At 45.5% G+C, this 22,965-nt stretch overlaps 1 protein-coding gene across 7 annotated transcripts; it reads right to left on the reverse strand.

Moving 5' to 3' along the window:
• Positions 1-1,496: 1,496 nt before the first annotated feature.
• PEX5 (peroxisomal biogenesis factor 5) lies at positions 1,497-22,916 on the reverse strand. Of its 7 annotated transcripts, none has more exons than XM_060190122.1 (16): positions 22,801-22,916; positions 22,219-22,381; positions 21,734-21,769; positions 21,409-21,541; positions 21,115-21,246; positions 14,172-14,277; positions 13,229-13,319; positions 12,698-12,808; positions 12,364-12,456; positions 11,607-11,696; positions 6,517-6,660; positions 6,253-6,323; positions 3,999-4,202; positions 3,490-3,655; positions 3,005-3,162; positions 1,497-2,884 (listed from the first exon to the last, which is right to left on the reverse strand). In XM_060190122.1, the coding sequence occupies exons 2-16, from the start codon at positions 22,363-22,365 to the stop codon at positions 2,683-2,685; spliced, it is 1,884 nt and encodes a 627-aa protein (XP_060046105.1). In that variant the 5' UTR covers positions 22,366-22,381; positions 22,801-22,916; the 3' UTR covers positions 1,497-2,682. The 7 variants fall into 7 exon arrangements, with proteins under 7 accessions (XP_060046105.1, XP_007535911.1, XP_016049246.1 ...); XM_007535849.3 differs by having other exon boundaries at positions 11,607-11,702; XM_016193760.2 differs by having other exon boundaries at positions 11,607-11,726.
• Positions 22,917-22,965: the final 49 nt, after the last annotated feature.

Below are 22,965 nucleotides of genomic sequence, written 5' to 3' on the forward strand. Positions count from 1 at the left end.
TAAAAATCATGGATTATAAACTGCCAGCAAACATCCTGATTGCTCAGCTGCCTCCCCTGCCCCTCCTACTGCCCTAAAGTACCTGCTATCTACCTCGGAAAAATGTACATTGTAAAACTTGTAACTAAACCTTGTGTGGTAACCTTTTACTTGTGATCAAATAGCCTGTAGGTCAAAATGTAACTATGCATGGTCTTACTCTGTGTTTGGGCTAATGGTTACCTCAACCTCCCCCCAACACACACACACACACCCAGCTAGGAGTATTATCTGCCTGCTTTTTCCTTCAATAAACTAGTAGGCCACTTTTCCCAGGCCTCTCCCAGAGCTGAATGAGTCTGTAATTCTCGTCTCTCCGTGCACATTGCCCCTGACATGCAGTTACCCCAGGACTCCCGGGGGCCGCTTCGACCCTCACCACCTGTGGCCAGGGGGCCGGGGGACCCAGAGCATCAGCCCGCACACCACTGCATGCTGTGCTGGTTTCCCTCTCTTCCATATGGAATTCAATCTCAAAAAATAAACTTCAATGTTTAAAATTGTTTTTAAAAATCATGATGTTCACACCTTTAGTACATTGGGGCATTATATCTTTGTTCTCTTGTTGACTCTTTTTTCCTTGAGTTAACCTGTAGACAGTTTATTAGCCTTTTCTTTCTGATTATATTCCTAGCAGTTTCTACTGGAAAGTGTTGCATAAGTGAACAGTTGAATAGTTTATGGACTCAGTTCTGGCTTTCTTTTTTAATGCTAACACAGTCGTGAATAGTTATTTCCCAACATAAATATTTGGAAAATATTATGTCTTATTTCCTAATATGTCTCTGAAAATTGTTACTCATAAAATCTGAAAGAGCCAGACGGAAATCTTGCAAAGCCCTAAGCATTGAAAAAAAAGGAAAAAAAAAACCCTCCAGTGAGACTCATAATAAAATGCCAGACAATTCTATAGCATTCCATATTTTCCACTGTTAGTTACAAAAGTGTGTTTTTTTTTTTATTTAAATGCATCTGACTAACATCTGTCTCTCGTACTAAACCATAAGCTCCACAAGCAAAAGGACTTTGTCCACCTTAGTCACAAGACCCAGCATGGAAGGTGCTCAATCTACTGGCCAGGCTAGCTACTCAGTATAAAGAAGCAGCTGCTGGGAGTCTGGCAGTAGCGCAACAGGCTAAACGCATGTAGCACATAGCGCAAGGACCAGCATAAGGATCCTGGTTTGAGGCCCGGCTCCCCACCTGCAGGGAAGTCACTTCACACAGGTCTGCAGGTGTCTGTCTTTCTCGCCCCCTCTGTCTTCCCCTTCTCTTTCCATTTCTCTCTGTCCTATCCAACAACAATGACATCAATAACAACAATAATAACTACAACAATAAAACTACAAGGGCAACAAAAGCGAATTAAATATTTTTTTTAAAAAAAGCTGTGAAGTGCCAGTCTTCCAAACACCAACCAGCCCGCTCACATCACCCTCACTTCACACCTTCACGGGTCTTACACATGTCAGCTCCATTTATTCTTCATACAAATACTTTACAATTTTATTTTTAAATCATTTACACATTTTCATACAAAGAAAAATAAATTTCAGGATGGAACTTTGGGACCATGGTAATTAAAAAAAACCTCTGATCATCAGCTACTGAAGACAAGGCAAAAGGGAGGCTCCATGGTCATTTCTGGAGGCAAGTACATCTCCCCTCACAGAGGAACCCAAGTTGCCCCTCATCTTCCCTCCATCTTCACCTGGTAGAGGCTTTGTGGGTGCAGGGGCGGGGGTAGGGTACGGACTTTCAACACTCCTCTAGAGACATTCCAAGAAATACAGCAAGGCTTCTGCTAGGAATATGGCAACATTACAACTCCTGGACTTTGTCTGCAAGACTCGGCTCAATCTCTACTCGCAGGTCTTTCTAAGAGGAGGAGGGCTGGGTGTGCTTACCTTACCCCTCTGCCTCTTGCTCTGTCCTCCTGCCAAGGAGAACAGAGCCCCGGGTCTGGTCCTGTGCAGACTCATTCCACAAGCAAGCCTCCATCCTACCGCATCCCAAACCAACCCTCTGTGTGGCAAGTGTCCCAGCTGTTCCTGAGGCTCTTCGGTCATGAGGCCAGCACTGCTACATGTGGCATCTGACTCTAGGGACCCGAGTGGCAGTGGCCAGGAGCCCCAGAGTGGCAGAACGCTGAACACCCCGATCAAAACTCAGCTCTCCTGAGTGAGACCAGCAGTGAAACTAAACAGGGAAACTCCTAGCAGCCCCCCCACCTCCTTTGGGTAAGCTCTTCACAGGGGTGCCCAGTGGAAGGCAGGACAGACATTACAAATGTAATGGACCCTATCAGAAATGGCAGCTGAGGCCGACAGTTACCCCCCCATCTTTGGGTCCTACTCAAAAAGCAGCACCAATAAAGGGCACAACTGAGCAGAGAAATTGGTAGCTAGGTGCACTGCCCTTGAATTACTGAGGGGCTATGGGACGACGCAGCTGGTTTTCCAACGATTCTGTAGGAACTAGGACACAGATGGCCAGGTGCCACATGGAGGCCGCCCCCGAGAGGCCGCATGCTTGTGGTCATCAGCCCACCCCCTTGGCAGCAGACCCATTTGGGGGAGAGGGAGTCACATCCGAGGCGGGGACCCCTCCAGGCGGACACTCACAGGGCAGCCCGTCCCACTGTCACTGGGGCAGGCCGAACATGCTGAGCAGGGCAGGCAGGTCCCGGGCATCTGCTGCCCCATAAGCATCACTCTGACCTAACATGGACAAGGCCAAGCGCAGGGTGCTCCAGATGTTCTCTGACATGGCGCCCCCTTCACCCCGAGGGCCCCGGCTTTTCCTCTGCATGTTCAGGGCCTCCAGAAAGTGTTCCACAGCTTCCCTACAGGGAAGAGAAACAGCTAGTCGGCAAGGAAGAAAGGTAAGGACAGCGAGGCAAGAAAAGGAATCAGAAGGCCAGGAGAAAGGGACCATTCCCTCATTACTCAATAGGCACTCTTACCGGTGAGCCCCAAGGTTGATGCAGCTGATACCCAAGTTATAGCGGGACCGGATGTAGCCAGGCTGCAGCTCCAGGGCCCGGCGGTATGCAGCCACAGCCTCTTCACTCTGGTTTCCGTTGGCCAGGGTGGCCCCGAGCTTATTCCACAGCAGATAGTCCTGGGGTGGGGGTGGAGCAGGGCTAGGAACGTGTGCTGGGCTCAGATGTGGTCCCACCCTTGTCTTCACCACTCTGCTTAGCTCATCTACTGCCGTGCCGCTCCTGTCTCCTCACTGCTCCTTGTGTGGCTGCTGTGTACCATCCCTCACTGTCTGCAGGCTCCTTTACACCCAGGGAGCCCCCTTCCCTAACTCTCCGCGGCCATCAGTCCACAGAGCTCTCAGGTAAAATGTCCCAACTCCAAAGGTCACAACAGGGGACTCTTCTCTCAGGTATAAGTTATGGCCCATGATGGTCCTCCCTCCCCCAGGCCCCCTAAAGCTCACATTGGGACGGACACTGAGGGCAGCCGTGAAACAGTCCACGGCCTTGTCGTACTCCCCACTCAGGTTGAAGAGGACGCCCAGGCCACACTGCACATCCGGGTCGATGGATGAGGGGTCCAGGCGTACAGCTGCCAGGAAGAGCTCTTTCACCTCAAGAAACTGGGAGCTGGGTATGAAGCAAAAAAAAAAAAAAAAAAAGTGAAACACAAGGTAGTTGAGTGAGTCTACATTGCTAACCCTCCAAAGTTAAGAAAGCAATGGCTCCCACCCTTGAAGGAATGTCAGTCTATCACCACCTTCCTACGCCACCCTTCCTACTCCCAAGTTCCAACTCAGATGACATGTGTTCCCGCCTCACCCAGCTCTCTAGAATGCAGACCCCCTTTACATTCCTGGGTCCCTACCCCTAAGCCCCCTCTTAGACCATCAATGTCGGCCTGTCCAATCCCCCCAAGTCTTGGCCCTCCTCCTGTAGCACTCAGGGTACAAGTCACCATGCGCATACTCACTCCAACAGCAGAGACCCCAGGAGGCGCTTGCTAGGGCCTAGGCCCGCCCCTTCTTCAGTAGGTACCACAAGGTGGGCATAGGCGGGTGTGTAGCGCAGCCAGTCCCTCAGGGTGTCGCAAGCCTGGCGCTGCAGGGACTCGTTGGTGAAGCTCACAGCCAGTGCCATCAGTGCCGTGCAGTTATCTGGCTTTAGCTCCAGACACCTATGCAGACGGAAACAGGTAGAGATGGTACCCATAGTGACAATGGCACCCACCAATACCCCAGGGCAAAAGCCAAGCTTCAGGATGCCAAGCAGTGGTGCACCCAGTTGGGTATACATGCACCTGGGTTCAAGTCCCTCGTCCCCTCCTGCAGGGGGAAAACTTCAAAAGCAATGAAGCAAATTTGCAGGTGTCTTTCTCCATCTCTATTTCCCCTTCCTCTCAATTTCTCTGTCCTTTCAAAAAAATGAATAAATAAAAATAAGAAAAATAAAGGAAAAAAATGTCCGCTGAGAACAGTCTGGAGAACTCTCAGAAGGCTAGAAATGGACCTACCCTATGATCCTGCAATTCCTCTCCTGGGGATATAAACTAAGGAACCCAACACACACATCCAAAAAGATCTGTGTACACATATGTTCTTGGCAACACAATTTGTAATAGCCAAAACCTGGAAGCAACCCAGGTGTCCAACAACAGATAAGTGGCTGAGCAAGTTGTGGTATATATACACAATGGAATATTAGTCAGCTATAAAAAATGGTGACTTTACCATTTTCAGCTGATCTTGAATGGACTTTGAAAAATTCATGGTAAGGGAAATAAGTCAGAAACAGAAGGATGAATATGGGATGATCTCACTCTCAGGCAGAAGATGAAAAACAAGATCAGAAGAGAAAACACAAGTAGAACCTGAACTGGAATTGGCATATTGCACCAAAGTAAAAGACTCTGGGTTGTTGTTTTTTTTTTTGGGGGGGGGGAGAATACAGGTCCAAAAAGGATGATAAAGGACCTAGTGGGGATTGTATTGTTATATGGAAAACTGGCAAATGTTATCTATGTAGAAACTATTGTATTTACTGTCAAATGTAAAATATTAATTCCCCAATAAAGAAATTAAAAAAAAAATGGCCACTGTGAGTAATGGACTCATAGTGCCAGAGCTGAGCACCAGCTATAACCCTTGTGGCAATTAGAAATAAATAAAAAAATAAGCCAAGCTTCAGAATGCTGAGACACTATAGTCCTATCTTTACACCTTCAGATTCACAAACATAAAGGTGTGGCCCATGAGGCGGCACAGTGGAGAAAGTCCTGGACCTAAAAGCATGAGGTCCCAAGTTCAATCCCAGACATCAAATGTGTCAGAGTGATGCTATGGTTCTCTCTGACTTTCTCTGTCATGGTAACAAATATTTTTTTTTTAAATATTTATTTATTTCCTTTTGTTGCCCTTGTTTTTTATTATTATAGTTATTGTTGTTGTTGTTGATGTCATTGCCATAGGACAGAGAGAAATGGAGAGAGGAGGGGAAGACAGAGAGGGAGAGAGAAAGATAGACACCTGCAGACCTGCTTTACCTCCTGTGAATCGACTCCCCTGCAGGTGGGGAGCTGGGGGCTCAAACCGGGATCCTTAAGCCAGTCCTTGCACTTTGCGCCACGTGCGCTTAACCCACTGCTCTACCACCCAACTCCCACAAATATTTTTTTTGAAAAAGTCCTCTACATATAAGTCACTAACAGTTACGGATCTGAGATAACCAGCCAGGATCTTATAATTTAAAACAAAAGCTGATTAAGGAGTCAAACCAGTTATCTTCAAGTCACTTCAAATCTTAAGAATTCCAGTATAAGGAAATACTCTTGTGAATATCCAAAAAGAAGACAGGGGTCCAATCTGAGCTCCCCTCAGTCTAACAGCAGTCTGTAGTGCCCTGAACACCCACCTTGCCTCTTTTCTTTCTTTCTTTCTTAATTTTTTTTTTTGTTTTTATTTATTGCTACCAGGGTTATCACTGGGGTTTGGTACCTGGCATGACAAATCCACTCCTCCCAGTGGCTTTTTTTTTTTTTTTGATAGGACAAAAAAAAAATTGAGAGGGCAGAGGGAGATAGAGAGGAAGAGAGACAGAAAGACACCTGCTTAACCTCTCGTGAAGCTTCCTCCCTGCAGGTGGGGAATGGGGGCTCGAACCGGGATCCTTATGCATGGTGATCTCTGTGCTTAATGAGGTGCGACCTCACCTCCTTTCCATGTACTCACTTCCGCAATGCGCTGATGGCTAACAGTTCCTGTTCATTCTCTGCCTGTGTAGTGCCCAGATACTGCCAAGCCTGAAAGGAAGTTGAGAGATTCCATCACCCTTGGACCAGTGTCCCTTCATCTGGCTTCTCTCACAATCTTTTCTCACCACCCTCCACCTCGGCCACTGCCAAGCCCTAACCTACCTGCTCTCCTGTGGGGTCTCCCTCACAGCTGGTGGAAGCATCTCTAAAATGAGATCAGAAGGATGGACCCCCCACTTACCTCCATGTGCTGGGGGTCCTGCTGCACGGCTGCCTCAAACAACAGCACGGCATTTGGCAAGTCTCCTTCCTGGAGTCGCCGCATTCCTTCCTCAAAAGCCTGGGGGTGGTCACGCAGGGGGTTCTCCTCTTCAAACTGGTAGCCCTACAAGGACAAGAAGCCATGTGAGGAGCCAGCTAAGGAAGCTTGTCATACAGTCTGACAAGCATACAAGGGACCCCAAGGCACTATGGCTACGTAAGAAGTTATTTAAGTATTTGAGTGTCTGGCAGAAATCAGGCTCTGTTCCTGCCTTCTGTTCCTGCTGCCCTTGCCTGCTCTTTCTCCCTGGGACCTGGTAACTACCTTAAAGACTCATGGCTCCCACCATCATGACTAGCTGATCTCTGACCCCTTTGCCTATTTCACTGTACCTAAATAACCTGCAATGTAGTAAACCTCCCATTTTTTTTAGACCCCAGACAAAGGCCGAATGAAGCTTTTTATTTTTTTTAATTACTATGGAAGCTATCAGTCAGAGCAGCAGGAATGGGTGACAGTCACCAAGACAGAAGTGGGAAAGGTGGTGGCACCTCCAGGAAGAAATGAAATGTTGGCAAGTCTTTCACACTAGAGGAGACCACAGCCAGGGGAAAACAGCTCAGCTAGGAAGCACAGGACTTGCATGCCTGAGGTGTGTGGGTCCAAACCTTGTTGCTGTATATATCACAGCAGTATCTTTTTTTTAACCACAAAGGCTATCACTGGGGCTCAGTTCTGCATGATTCTGATGGCTTTTTCTCCTTCTCCTTCTCCTTCTCCTTCTCCTTCTCCTTCTCCTTTGATAAGAGAGGAGTGAGGAGGGAGACACCTGTAGCACTGCTACGTCCCTCTCAAAGCTCCCCCTACAGGTGGGGACTGGAGCCTTGAACGTAGATTCTCAAACATGGTAATATGTGCACTCTTATCAGGTGAGCAACCAGCAGGGGCCCCTGAGCAGTGTAGTGTGTGTTTGTTTTCTTTCATGCTCTCCTTCATATGAAACTTTCTCATGATTTAAAGAAAAATAAATCTAAAAAAAAAAAAAACCCAAACATTTCTTCAGAAAAAAAAAAAGAAAGAAAAGGAAATTCTAATGTCAACAGTAAGACAGTCATTTCTATAAAGAGAGAAATCATTCAGCATCACTAACGCATTAGTCTCTCCTGTTCCATAACTCATCCATGTGGCAAACAGGAAGTCACTGGCCTGCATTTTCACACTTGTGATTTCTCACCACTAAGCAGAACAAAATGTCTAGCAGGGTCTGTGTACAGTAATGAGATAAGCTCTCCTTAACTGTTCCCATGGAATTCCTCATTATCCAGCAAAAGTGTGACAGTGGATAAAGGAAATGAATGCAGTTTGGGGTCAGAGGCCCCACTGGACAAGTTTAAGTGTTCCAAAGCTCTTCAGGGGTGACTGTGCCCACTCAGTGCACACTGAAATTTTTAACTTAGCCCCTGATTTTATACATAATAGTTATAGGTAAGACCCTCAGTCCAATAGTAAAATGAAAGCTAGACTCCAAAATCCTGAGGGAAGACACTATTGTCCTCTGGCTAAGGCTTTGCAGTGGGGGAAGTCAGGGTGCTGTTCCATTCAAAGCTCTGTCTGCTGCTCACAAGGCAGAAAGGAAGCCACGGTGAGTCTATGACTCGCAAACAGCAAATAAAATCTCCCTTTTAGGGAAACTAAATGGTGACTATTACAAAACAAGTTAAAAACATGGAAGAGAAAAAAAGAAAAAAGAAAAAAAAGGAATGAAAAATGTAGCCAAGGCAGGGTAGACAGTTAAACTTGCATACCTGAAGTCTCAGTCCCCAGCACAACCTTATGCCAGAGCTGAGTAGTGCTCTGGCCCTCCCTTTCCCTCATGATATTTACAAATAAATGACAGGAAGGAAGGAAGGAAGGAAGGAAGGAAGGAAGGAAGGAAGGAAGGAAGGAAGGAAGGAAGGAGGGAGGGAGGGAAGGAAGGAAGGAAGGGAGGGAGGAAGGAAAAATAAAGCAAACCAAGGGAAATAGCTCAGTTAGTATACAGAGCACAGGAATTACATGCCTAAGGCTCCTGGTTTGACCTCCAGTGCTGTATATATCAGAGCAGTGCACTGAACTACCCACCCCTCTCCTGCCCCCAACTCTCTGATATGAACTAAGTAAAATTAATCTTTTCTCTTTTTTTTTTGCAGATCCTCATGCATATGTGATTTCAGGGCTCCCAGATCAACTTACTTCATTCCTTTGACTTTGGATAGAGGGAGAGATACCAGAGCACTAGAACTTCCTTCCGACAGTGTGCTGGCAGCCCCAGGTACCCTTGAGGCTTGAACCCAAACCACAAACATGGCAAGGCACGGGCCCTCCCAAGTGAGCCATCCCTCAGTCCCTACAATTAATCTCTATCAAAATGTAGTTAAAGACCAAGTTAAGACCATACGTAACAAGAATATTCTTGTGCAACTGCTGAAGAACCAGAAACACTTAAATCTTAACCTGCAAAGCTTTAAACCTAACATTATGTTAACTCATTACAAGTAATAGATTATTTGTTAAATAATAATAATAAATAATAAAGCATTTGTAATGAATAAAAACTAATTGAGGGGGCCAGGTGGTGGTGCACCTGGTTGAGTGCAGGTTATAATGCACAAGGACCTGGATTCAAGGCCCACTGGCCCCCATCTGCAGGGGAAAAGCTTCACAAGCGGCAAAGCAGGGCTGCAGATGTCTGTCTCCCTTCCTCTCTATTATACCCTGCCCTCTCAATTTCTGGCTTTCTCTATCCATAAATAAATAAAGATAATTTAATTCTTTTTTTTCTTTTTTTAAATTGCCTCCAGGGTTATCACTGGGGCTTGGTGTCAACACTATGAATCCACTGCTCCTAGTGGCCTTTTTTTTTTTCTTCCTATTACCCCCTTCCTTCTTAATTTCTGGCTCTCTATCCAATAAATAAATAAAGAGAAAAATCTTTTTTAAAAAAATTGCTTGCAAGGAAAGTTTAAGAAGCGAGACATAGATATGAATTTGGGAGAAATGTGGAAAAAATGTATATTCTGCCACCATTACTCAGCCCTACCACCACAGTGAGAGCGTGGCCACAGAGAACCTGTAAGCAAGACTGTATTCCAATAAAGCTTTATTTATGGGAACTGAAAAGTGAAATTTTACATTATTTCTACAACAAAGACTATTGTTTGTCTTTGTTTTTTCAATCACTCAAAATGGAGTTGCACAAATTAATCCTATAGCACACAACCTCAATGACCATCCACCATGTTTCAAGCCTCCTATGGGAAATGAAATGACTGCCATCTACAACACAGGTTCTCAATAAACATGACCCCTCCCCACCTACAGGGGAGTCGCTTCACAGGCAGTGAAGCAGGTCTACAGGTGTCTTTTTCTCTCCCCCTGCCTTCCCCTTCTCTCCATTTCTCTCTGTCCTATCCAACAACAACGACATCAACAATAATAACTACAATAATAAAAACAACAAGGGCAACAAAAAGGAAATAAATATTTTTTTTAAATCTTTAAAAAAATAAATAAACATGACTTCTGTCTCTCAGAGCTATTGAGAGCATCAAATGAGACTTACTTGCTGGGGACACAGACACACACACACAAAAAAAACAGTTTTCCTCAGCAGACAGTGCAAGAAGTCTGTGCTCTCTCACCTTGCAACCAGTATCACTATGGCAAAATGCAGGGCGAGGTCCAAAGAAGCAAGCTGTTTTCCAATCAGATCACAAGCTAACACTCAGGAAATCAGGCTGGAGTCATGAACAAAACCATACTTTTCCTGGTTCTACGCTTTTCTCTGCATTTCAAATCCTAGTCCTTCAAAGTTATCTTGTCTTACACCGAATCCAGTAGTTCCAGCATCTCATTTTACTTTGGGAGTTCTGATCAAACCTCAGAATCATTTCCAGCTGGGATTTGAGTGGTGAAAAATGATATCAATACTCAATCCCCAATTCCTGTTTTGCCTTTTTCAAAACCAGGGCATTTCTCTCCCTCTAACCACATGATTCAACCCAAGCCCAAGAAGCTCATTTATCTACTATATGCACTACAACCCAAATGCACTACAACCGCAAGCCATTTTTCCACTATATATAAATGAAATATCATGAGTCTGAATAAACAGTATATACTATTTGCAAAAAAAAAAAAAAAAAAATCCTAACATTTCTGTGACAACAGCAGTCTTGTAAATCAACATTTCCCCAATCAAGCAATCTGCTGAAAATGCTAATACTTGGGCCAGTAAAATAGCTCATTTAGATAGTGCACTACTCTGTCATGTGAGCAACTCAGGTTCTAGCCCAGTCCCTCATCAGCACTGAAGCTATGGCATATCTATCTACCTATCTACCTGAAAAAAAAAAAACTTTTTTTTTCTTTGAGCTTTGAAGTAGCAAATTATCAAACTAATTTTTATTTAATATAATTCTTGAAAGTACACTGAGCTGAAGCAAGTACTTAGAATAAAAGAGTAACTTGTGGTTAAAAAGGTGAAGAGACTGGCATAAGGATCCCGGTTCGAGCCCCCGGCTCCCCACCTGCAGGGGGTCGCTTCACAGCGACCCTTTCTCTTTCTCTCCCTGTCTTCCCCTCCTCTCTCCATTTCTCTCTGTCCTATCCAACAATGACAACATCAATAACAACAATAACTACAACAACAATAAAAAATGGGCAACAAAAGGGAAAATAAATAAATGTAAAAAAAAATAAATTAATAAAAGGTAAAAAGATAAAAAGGTGTGGATGCAGAGAAATAGTCTACCAACTACCAATCTCTCTCAAGATGCCCTAGTCAGCTTCAGAGCAGAGCTCCCTAACACAGCAAGTGCACACTTCCATAAGCCTTCTGTCATGAACTTTTATATCCCAAGAATAAAGTACATGCTCTTTCCTGTTAGGAAAGCTGGGGCAAGGGGATTATTGAGACCACCTTTTGTGGGAAGGGGCTCGAGGCAAGAATCTGATAACTGTAAGTGCCTTTCCAGTGTAGGGTTAAAGGTGGGACAAGGAACCCAGCAGTGTGAAAAGCCAGCTGTTACCTTGTCATAGGATGTGGATGTGAGGTCATCATAGTCTGAAAGCCAGGGGTGCACCTCAGCGTCCCGTTTCGCCATCTCCTCCAGCTCTGCCTGCAACTTGTCCCAGAAATCGACATCAGACTGTAAGGAAGGGAAGGCAGATAGAAAGAGAAGATCTGGCATGGCCACCTGCCCACCCTTGACACTAGGGTGGATCCCCATGGGCAGGAACTGTCTTAGGCTCAAAGATACTTAAGAGTCATCTGAAGACTTTAAAAACATAAGATTCCGAGATCTTACCCTGAAATTCAGATTCAATAATCTGAAGTAATGTCCAGAAATGCACATTTCTTTTTTCCTTTATTTTTTATTGCCACCAGGGTTATTGCTGAGACTATAAACCCCCGCGTCCTAGCGGCCATTCCCTCCCCCTCCCCCCGTTTTTTTCCTATTTATTTTTTTTTTCTTTTCTTTTCTTTCTACTATACTTGATAGGGGAGAGGAGACAGAGAGTTGGGGAGAGAGAGACCTGCAGGCCTGTTTTACCACTCATAAAACTTCCCTCCTGCAGGTAGGGAGCGGGGCCTTGAACCTGAATATGTGCACTTAAACAGGTGTGCCACCCCCAGGGCCCAAGAAATGCCCATTTCTGATAGGTGTCCCCCTGCCAGTGCTTCTCCTCTAACAACTGAGAAATACAATGCTCATTGTCCCGGATGCTGATATACCTTTTCCCTTGGGGGGGAGTGTGTCCCTGCCATTATCTACTCTCTCTCACCTCTATAGCTGACTTGGCTCGTTCAAACTCCATGTCAAGAGCAGATGTGTTCACTGGTCTTGTAAACTGGTCAACCCAGGCTTCTGACGTTCCCTGTGATAAAGAAGGACAATCAAACTAGGACCAACTTTCCACCCACTGAACATCAACTAAGTAACCCCAGGACACTATTGAGAGCTTTCCCAGAACTCTTTCCACACCCACACAAGACCCAGGTGCTACCAAGATAAGCTGCCAATAAATCCCTTCCCCACCTGGGACCCCTAGACACTGAACCCAAGGCCTGGAGCGCCAGCTGGATCTAAAGTGGGACTAGGAAGTGACAGTGTCCTACCTGCTGCTGTATAAACTCTGCTGCCCACTGTTCTGCCTGAGCTCGACCAGACCCTGCACCGGACTCCAGGGACACCTGCCCCTCGCCAATCTGCCGCACGAATTTCAGGAACTGGGGCACAGAGACACACGTGGGCCACTTGGGAGAGGACCTCTGGGTGTGCACTCTCAACCATGCCCAAGAGGACCCTGCGTCTGTCCCTCCCCTGACCATCCCTAGCAGCAGCCAAGATACACTCAAGGCCCTGAAAAAAGGAAAGAGCAAGAAAAAAAGAGCTTTCTGGCTCCAAAGACTTAAGAAGGTACACAACAGAGAAAGGGTTTGTGGGCAAGGAGATGAGGGAGAGAATGTTGGCTGGGAAGAGAAGGCAGATCTTATTCTTCCTTCTCCAGGCAAGGAGCAGCAGACCCAGGATCTCATCTCCTGCTTAAACTAAATGGGGGGGGGGGGGGGGATGCAGTAAGACTCTAGAATACTCTGGATTTCCCAGGCCAGTTCTTCTGGGCAACACAGCAGTGGGACGTGTCTCACCTCAGAGTTAGCCAGTTTGGGGTCATCCACCTTGGCCACAAAGTCACTGGCCGTGTGCTGCAGATCCTCCTCAGGGTGATACTCATCATACCTGAAACAGGTAAGGACAGACTCCATTCATAGCCTTGTCTGCCACCGCCCTCCCCATACAACTCCCCACTGCTGGCCCAGGGCAGTAGTGCCAGTCCCTGTTCAGGGCGCCATTTGCCATGCTAGCTTCACGGGTGGGAGACAGAGGACCAGGGACTCATGGCTGAGCTGGGAACGCAGTTCAATCTTTATTGATGAGCAGGGATGCAGTTTGATCTAGCTAGCTCTAATCACAATCCTGTCCTATATATAACTCTCTTGAGGCGGAAGTGTCAGGAAGAGGAAGTACGTAGGATAGGGGGTGGGGAGAAGGAAAACCAGTGGGGATTAAACCAATGAAAACAATGATTATGTAAATAGACTACAACATCAAGCAATGCAACAGAAGGGGTCTCAGAAGCAGAATTTAGAAGCACACCAACACTGTAGTTACTGTTCCCACAGGGAAAGCGAGGCAGCACTACTCCATTAGCTAACTGAGGACCAGAAGGTCCCAGCTGATGTTACAGAAGGACCTTCAGGCAGGTGTGGCAAGACACTAGCTACATCCTTTTTCCAACCAAACATCTCTTTGGAGAGGCACAATAAAATAGTAGCAGGTTCCACAGTGAAAAGAGTTATGACCTCTTTTTGGTTGTACAAAGTCATGAACTTTTTGGTTGGACAGTAAGAACACTCCACTCAATATATTTGAGGTTAAAAAGAATGTACAGGGGTAATAACACAAGTGAGAAGTTTTAAGTAGAAAATGAAAGGCATGGCAAGCTGTTTCAACAACATGGGAGGAAGAGGTTTAGAAGGCTGGGAGGAATGTCTGGTATTCCTTTCACGGAGCACTACTCAGAAGACTCACCAGTGATCAGCGGTGGCTGTCCCCTCCGGCTCTCCCAGCCACAGCTTCTCCTCTGACTGTTCCAGATACTCCTCAGCCCAGCGGGCGGGGGACACAGACAAAGGGTCTGCAAGAAGCAAAGTCAGGAGACACACAGGGTTCGGCTGGAGACGAGGAGAATGCTGCACAGACTCAGGGGATGTTCTCAAATAAGCCAAAGCAGACTGAATCCCTTGCGAAAACCTTATCAAGAGAAAAAATACTGTGCCATCCAATGCTCTCACACTCCCAAAGACCTAGGGTGGGAGATTCTAGATAAGGAGGCTCAGGGAAGGATTAAGGAGCAAGCCCTTGACTTCAGTATGGGAGCCCTCAGTGAGAACTAGCAGGCACTAGGGCTTCCTCCTTCCTCCAAGGCCTGCACACCCTGAAAGGAGCTAAGAGGAAGGCTTCTTTCTCCCAGCCAAATGCCATCCACAGACCTCCCAATCCTCCCCCACCACAGAACGCTCGCCTTGCCAGCAGGAGAAGGCTCACAGGTCACCTTGTTACACCTGTGAGGAGAACAGAAGAGGAACGAGCTAGGGCTCAGATTAATAATAATAATAATATAATGCACAGGAGTAATAATACAAGTGAGAAATTTAAAGCATACTACCTGAAGGGACCAGGTGGTGGTGCACCTAGCTGAGCACACACGTTACGGTGCACAAGTGTTCTGGTTCAAGCCCCACTCCCCACCTACAGGGGAAAGCTTCACAAGTGGTAAAGCAGTGCTGCAGCTCACTCTTGCTCTCTCTTTCTCTCTCTCTCTGCTCCCACCCCCTTTCCTCTCAACTTCTCTGTCTCTATAAAAGTAAATAAAATAAAAATTTTAAAGCATACTATTTGATTCGTGTGTGTGTTTGTGTGTGTGTTTGTGTGTGTGTGTGTGTATACATTCAAATAAGCAACATCCAAGTCAAGATAAAGTAAGCTCACAGGGCAGACCTACATCCTGGCCACACATCCTTTCTCTAGGATGTACTGTCCCTTTAACAAAACACAAGTTCTCTTCACATGCAGCCCATGCTGGCTGGAGTATCTTTTCCCTTTCTTTAGCTCAATCTATTTTCTATTCAGCCTGCCAACTGGAGGCAGGTTCCCTGCCCCTAATCCTACCCCATCTCTCAAAATCAATCCCACAAACCCACACTCCCTTTTAGAGTTGTGCCCTTTTCTAAATAAACCTACATTCTTTGCTTTAAAAAAAAAAAAGTTTACAGTTTACTCTACAGACTCCCTCAGGCCCCAACCCCCCTTGAATAGTATAAGCCACTTTTAATCAGCTTCGTTTGTAAGTCTAGCTCCAGAGAGTGGCAGAGAAGCTCTAGTGACAAAGGGCACTGCTGCAGTATCAGCATAAACAGTGTCAGGGCAACAGATCAAATGAGGGTGCTGAACTGTTTCTCAACATCCAGGACTTTGCCCTTCACCATTCTGAGGGCAGGGGGAAAAAAAAAAAAAAGGTAATGAGACAGATTAGCATTCAAAGGCGCCCTAGAAAAACAGACAAGTGTTCTTTCCTGCTGTTTTGCATCCCAACCTAAACAAACCAGATACTGAAATGGTTATCTGGTCTTTGTCCCCAGTCTGAAGATTCGTCACTGGTTTTAATACCAAGACGCCTGTCCTCTTTAGCACTAATGTATCAGTATAAAAGAACATTCAATCCTATTTAACTGGCTTTGCCTGAATAATTTCAACAAAGTTAAATCGGCATCTGAGGTCACTCATAATCTGGTCAAAGCACCAGGACACTCAGAATACACCTAGTTATGTTCTAAAAATTACAGGTATAATAAAAGATAGGGACTTTCAACACTTATATACAGATTTCCCTCAACAGATCTTATGGGAGACATTCTGTCCCTGTGCCCCAACTAGACTGTAGGCTGAAAAACAGTGACCTAATAAGGAGAAGCTTACTTTTCCAGCTCCTCTGCCCTGTTCTGTTGAAAAAGTCAGTTCCTCCTCCTTCCTCTCCACTTATTCCTTACTCTCACTCAAGTAGTGTTTTGCAATAACTATATGCCAGCCATGAGTGTTCTTGAATTACAAAGAACACCTTTTCTGTGAAGCGCTCCTCTCAAGGACAAGAAGCAACAGAAGAAAACATAAACTAGCTAGAATTTAAAACCGCCATGAGGGAGACTAGGGAGGAACAAAATTCCCAGAGGTGAGAAATCATGCTCAAACTCCTGTACTTTGGTATCTGCCCATAATTGCCATAAGAATCACAATTTTTTTGCATTATGGATCTGTCCCAACAAAGGAATCAAAATAAAAACACTTTACCTCATATCTTGACCTCCAAAACATTCTTTTGAGAAATTCATATAAAAGTCTAATTCATCTGGATGCTTCTGATATTGAAGCAGCTAAAAACTATAGAAGGCCACATAGACTAGTGGAGTTAGAACCAAATACTCAATTTACAATGATCACTCCATGTGGCTTCTCACTGTGTGTTCATTCCTTCTAAGTACACCCACCCCAGGTTTAAAAATTAAAGCTCAGAACTTCCTACCCCTTATACATAAAGTTTCTTGTGTTTGGTGGACAGCAAAGTGGTAAGAAATGTAGGATATACATTTTTTTTATTATTACCACCAGTTTCTTTACTGGAGCTTGGTACCTGCCAGACAAACCACTCCAGGTCTTATTTTCCCCTTTTTTCCCTCTTTTTATGTTAATAGGACAGAGAGAAATTGAGATGGGGAGAGGGAGAGAGAGAAGGGGAAACACCTTAGCTCTGCTTAACAGCTTATGAAGCTTCCCGATTGCAGGTGGGAACCAAGGGCTTGAACCTGGATCCTTATGTATGTAAATATGTGTGCTTAACTGAGCATGCCACCACCCAGCCCAGGAACCTAGGCTCTTGAGTCAGCCTACACATATTCAAGTACCAACTCCAACTTTGATTTACTACACAACTTCAGTGAACTCAACACAAGTTACTTGACTGTCTAAGATTCCGTTTTACTGTCTACAAAACAGAGATGACAGTAGTTAACTCACAGAGGTTGCTGTGAAACTAAATGAGAGAAAGCACACAGTAACGAACATGAGCTATGCTTTGAGGCGCCCGAGTCAAAGGTGGAAACCATGACAATGAGAATATTACTCCCTTTATTCCACAACTTCTGCCTCTGCCATCCAGGGGAGATCAGCGGCCAATCATCTCCTGCTACTGCTGCCCACTGCTTTACCTTAAAAGGCACAAGTTTCTCTCCCACAGTTATCTTTCATAGGCCATGTCAGCTCAACTCAAAACCCCTGAAAGATGGGTTTCATCCCCTAGAGCTGAGCAACCACAAAATAAAGAATCGTTTCGCCTAGGAAATTTCAGCTGGGGGCAAGCGGTTTAGATTCCATCAAGAAACAGCAGGCTGTTTCATGTGGTGAAGGTGTGATTGTGGTGGTTACACAAATCTACCACCTTAAAATTGCATATAACTAATATAAGCAGGTACAAAATAAGGGCAGATAAATCTAGTGGCATCCAAGAGGCTGTGGATTGTACATGCCGATTACTATTCTGGACTATTCTGGTGTTTTACATACGTAATAGCTAGGAAATAGGTGACTGTGAAGAGAAAACTGGATAAAGGATATTAAAAAAATCTTCCTGTACATTTTTATGCAACTTCCAGTGAAACCTTAATTATTCCATAACAAAACATTTTTTTTTAACTAAGTTTCAAGACTCCTTTTAAATTTGACTTCAGAATAATGGTACTTTTTTTTTTTTATTAGTGACTTATTGATTTACATAACAGGGGTAAAACTCACACCAGAGTTCTGTGTCCCCACTCCCTCCACTGGAAACTGCAATAGTTCTCCCAAGGTCATAGATAAGAGTAGACTACTATTTCTATTACTATATAAATATATGTATTTCTTTTTTTTTTTTTTTTTTTGACAATTTTTCCCTATGGTTCTGACTGCCGTTTTTTTTTTCCATTTATTTAATAATGATTGACAAGACCAAAGGATAAGAGGGGTATAATTCCACACAATTCCCACCACCAGAGTTCCATATCCCATCCCCTCCATTGGAAGCTTTCTTATTCTTTATCCTTCTGGGAGCATGGACCCAGGATCAGAATAATGGTATTTTAAGGGGTATGACCTTCTCAGATTTTGAAACATGCTTCTCCATAAAGCAACAAGCAACCTCTACAACTACTATAGTAACAACAGGCACAAATGCTGAATCTAACACAAAATGAAAAGCCAGAAAATCAATTTGCTTTAGATCTTTCTCTCAGGTCTCCAGCCATTCATTCAATAAACACAAACTGAAGTTCACTGCATACAAAGCAATACAACATTTTTATGAAGACAGGCTCCAGCTTTCCAATTTAACCACATGCCTGCCTCTGTAAAGCAGGCACAGCTACAAAGACAATGTACAAAGGAGAGATTCCCAATGAAGATTTAACAGGTAAGGCAGGTTCAACATGTTTATTAAAGCAGTTTTTCATTACAGGTTATGGAAGATTTCACTGGCTGCAAACAAAAACTTGATAAATTTGGTCCATACTTCCAGAAAGGTAAATGTTAGGGGAAGATGACCAGAGGGCTCTAAACTCCAATTCCATTAGGACTGGGGGGGGGGGGGGGGGAGGCACAGAAATAGTAGGTGTGACTTAGAAAGGAAGAAAGGCAGGATCACAGAAAAAAGGAGGGGGCAAATATAGTAGTTAGGTAGTTATAGAAATAATAGTCAACCCCTATCTGTGATCTTGGGAGAATACAGTTTCCAGTGGACAGAATAGGGACACAGAACTCTGGTGGTGGGAAAGGTGTAGAATTATATCTGTTATTTTATAATTTTGCAAATCACTAATAAAAAATGAAAAAGAAAAATTTCACAAATCTCAATGCTCACTGAAACAATGATCTTTTGCTTTTCTGAGTTAGTAGAAATGACTGACGCCCACACTTATAACTGAAGTCTCTCTGTGATAAAAAAAAAAATCACCTGGGTCTAAGGTTATATGAAAACTGAATTTGGATGGATCGACCTGTTAATGCCCATGTTCAGCAGGGAAGCAATTACAGAAGCCAGACCTTCCACCTTCTGCATCCCACAATGACCTTGGGTCCACACTCCCAGAGGGATAAAGAATAGGAAAGCTATCAGGGGAGGGGAGGGGATGGGCAGAATTCTGGTGGTGGGAACTGTGTGAAGCTGTACCCCTCTTATCCTATGGTTTAGTCAATGTTTCTTTTTCATAAATAAAAAATTAAAAGAGAAAACTGAATTTGGTCTCATGGTTCAGATTTCCAACTGAGCCAATTACACAAAGAAGATTCTTGATGGCAGTGGATAGAGCCCAAGAGTTAAAATGAGGGAGGTTATCAAAGAAACATCTTTGTACTAGTGAAGATCAAACAAATTTAAGAGTACAAAGTGCATAGCACTAGCAATGAAACCAAGAGCACCTACTGTTCAACCTTAAACTCCGGATGTCATGATAAAAGAGACCAATAGCTTTTACTAAAAGTGAGCCCTCATTGTTAGACTTTGGGGTTCTTCTCTAGTAAGTGGAGAAAGCCCTGTCTTTAGAATAGAAATGATGCAGGGGTAGCAGAGGAGACAGCATAATGGTTATAACAAAAAGACTTTCATGACTGAAGCTCCATGGTCCCAGGTTCAATCCCTAGCACCACCATAAGCCAGAGCAGAGGAACGCTCTGGTAAAACAATTAATTTAAAACGATGAAGGGAAGCCAGTAGATCCCATCAACTATCTCAGGAGAATTCAGATATTATGATCACAAGTGTCCCAAAAGCCTATATCCTTGTTACCTTTTTCTATTTGTACTTCTTGCTAGTTTTCCTCTATGAGAGAGATAAGAGCACCACTCTGCCATTCATAATATTCTATAGATATCTGGGTTTTGTCTGTTTTTACGTGGTGCTAGAACCAAACCTAGGACTTCACACACACAAGGCAGACACTACTGCTATCACCTTCTTACCTTTGTTTTCTTAAATAGAAATAAAGATAGCAGTACATTTTGAAAGCAAACAAGAGGAATGTTAAAGAGAATGTCTTTTCCCAATACCCCTAATCAGATAGGTTTAGGGGAAAAAGCATCAGTCCCAAGGGATGCAGTGAGCATCGATGCTCTGAGAGAGAAAATTACATTGGGACTTTGGCAAGTTTCAGCTGCAGGTCTGGAAACTAAAGTGTAATGGCTAAGCCAGCAGAGACTAGAATTAGTCCAACTCAGAGTCTAATCCCAACTTGACACTTACTAAGTAAGGTGTGTCATATTACGCAAGTTACTTAGACTATAGGCCTAAATTTTCTTACCTTTCAACTAGAAAACAGTAATCACCTCAACAGTTCTCTGAGGAGTAAACATATAATGTATTTAAGTATGTTTACAAAAAACCTAAAATATGGAAAGCAGACTTTAGGTATTACTATTTTTATTATCATCAAGGTATGATCTTTAATTTCTAATATCAAGCCCCTGAACTCCACAATTCCACTTCCAAAAGTCTCAGATCCATTCAAGATGACTTAGTGTCATTATCCCATGACCCATGCTGAATATTCTCTTCCTGATCAACACTGTCATTCATCCAATAACTGTATCCTCCACAAAAACACAGTAATAATGCTTGAGATGAATAACTAGACCTAACTCCTTGTTCCTATATCCTCCCTTAATCCATCTCTCTCTCTGTATAAAATCTCCTATCCAGTTCAAATCCTGACCTTTATTTAATATGGTTCAATACTCGACTACCTCCTAATGACAAAGAATTCCAACACCCTTCAGAAATGAAAAGTCACGAGCAGTCAAAATCACTCTATATCCTAATGTGAATGAGAGGGAAGAGTATAGACTGTCGACTGGCTTACAGGAGACATTTTAGATTGTAGATGATGAGCCTCACCTGTAACTTCAGAGATGAATTCCTGGGACCAGTCAGTCTCATTATAATCCTGAGTTACATCCACAGCATCTCCAGCTGCAAGAAACTCTTGGGCCCAGTTCTCCGATAAGGCCAAATCTGCCACACCGGGGGCTTAGGAGAGAGAATGAAAACAAGAATTAATATTAATGCATGTGAAAACTCTTCTTTTTGTCTTCTTCTACATCTCAGTTCCCTAATGCCAATTGTATTTCCCCAGCCCTGTCCACACAGAAAAAAAGTCCCCAGTCCCTCTCTCCCCAGCCCCAAGCCCACCTCTCTGAGGAGCCTGACGGAAGTTTGACTGTTCAATCTCCTGCATCTCTGCCAAGAGGTCATCCATCTTGAAGGTCTGAGGGGTACGGGACACAAGTGGTGCATTCTGGTCCTGGAGGAATTCAGCCACCAACTGTCAGAAGAGAGATGACGGCATGAACCTAGAGGCACTAGATGGGAGAGACCAAGGGCACATACAACAACCAGCAGGAAGGCTAAAGCAAAACTCATCTAATCAGACAAATGACATGGGTGAGTCAAGTTCAAAATAGTAACTCAATGAGCAAGAGGGAGAAGGGACAAGCAAATGGACGGACATATTTACCTCATCTTCACAGGCAACTCCCAAAGGCTTTGAAACCTGTGGGGCAGAAAAGGAAAAGACAGTGTGGAGGCAGTGGTGAAGGCCAGAGACACACCCCTGGGTTCAACAGGGGCTGAAGCTGCAGCTCTGCCTTACTTAGGCAAGTACGGACACTTCTCAGAGCCTGTCTTCATTTATAAAACGGGAGCCTTCTTCTACACAAAGATGTGCAGCACTGAGTAAACGAACCAGTATGTGGTCACTAGTACTTGCAACACAATGTGGCAGTCTGGTCCTCCCCAAGTGTCTCAATGTCTCTCTATTTTCTTAAGAGACTTGAGTACAGCTCGGCTCTGGCTTATGGTGCTAGGGATTTAACCTAATGCCTCTGGCATGAGCAATGTCTGCAGACCCTCTATGCTGTCTCCCCAGTCCAGCACCTCTCCTGCCAGGCCACCACCGCTGGGCCGTCCCCCTGCAGCAGGCTCGCTCGCTCACTCACTCACCGTCTCAGAGGCCGGGGTCCCGGGGGGCCAGGGCCCGGGTCTCAAGCCCTCCTGGCGCAGGGCCTTGTCCTGGGTGAAGTGCCCCGCCAGCTTCATGAGCGGGTTGGCGCCCCCGCACTCGGCCTCCACCAGCTCCCGCATCGCCATGGTGACCGCCAGCTCTCTGATGGGCAGACAGAGTTCGAAGTGATCTCCCCGGCCCAACCCACAGCGCGGCCCGAACCTGGGGGCAGGGAGGACACACGCGCGTCCCCCCGGGGGTGCTCGGCCGCATCCCCGCCCCGCCAGGAGGCCAGAGCCCCGCTGCCGCCCCCTCCAGGGCCACCGCCCGCCACCTGGGCCTCTCTGCCGCGCCGTCTGGAGCGCAGGGGCCGGGCCCCCGAGGGGCCGTCCCCTCCCGGGTCACCTGCGTCCCCCGTCTGCCGCCCGGGGCCCAGCCTCCCAAGCCCCCAGCAGCCCCCGCCCCGCTCCGGCCCGCAGACTCGCGGGGACACGGCCCGACCCGGCCCGGGTCGCCAGGGGCCGGGGAGCGGGCGAGGGGCGGCCCAGGAAGGGTCCGCGCACCCCGGGCCCAGCACTCACCGCCGCGCGCCTCCGCACGACCCGCCGGGGCGCCGGTGCGCTGGGGGAGGCGGGGCGGGGCGAGATGTCGGGGGCGGGGCCTGAGCTTAAAGGAGCCGAGCGCGCCCTCGGCGGCCGCCGTCCTGCGGAAGTAGTTTGGAGGGGCGGGGCCTTCCGCCTCTTAAA

This window comes from Erinaceus europaeus, chromosome 4 (genome assembly GCF_950295315.1).
Source record: "Erinaceus europaeus chromosome 4, mEriEur2.1, whole genome shotgun sequence".
Taxonomy (NCBI): Eukaryota; Metazoa; Chordata; class Mammalia; order Eulipotyphla; family Erinaceidae; genus Erinaceus; species Erinaceus europaeus.

What these genes read in the sequence shown, in the direction of transcription:
- PEX5 (XM_016193760.2), bottom strand. Translation starts at nt 22,365, where the DNA reads ATGGCGATGCGGGAGCTGGTGGAGGCCGAGTGCGGGGGCGCCAACCCG. An exon ending in ATTCATCTCTGAAGTTACAG is followed by an intron (nt 14,278 to 21,114) that starts GTGAGGCTCATC and finishes TGCTTCTTGCAG; the next exon opens with ACCCTTTGTCTGTGTCCCCC. An exon ending in GCCATCAGCGCATTGCGGAA is followed by an intron (nt 4,203 to 6,252) that starts GTGAGTACATGG and finishes CCGTCTGCATAG; the next exon opens with GTGTCTGGAGCTAAAGCCAG.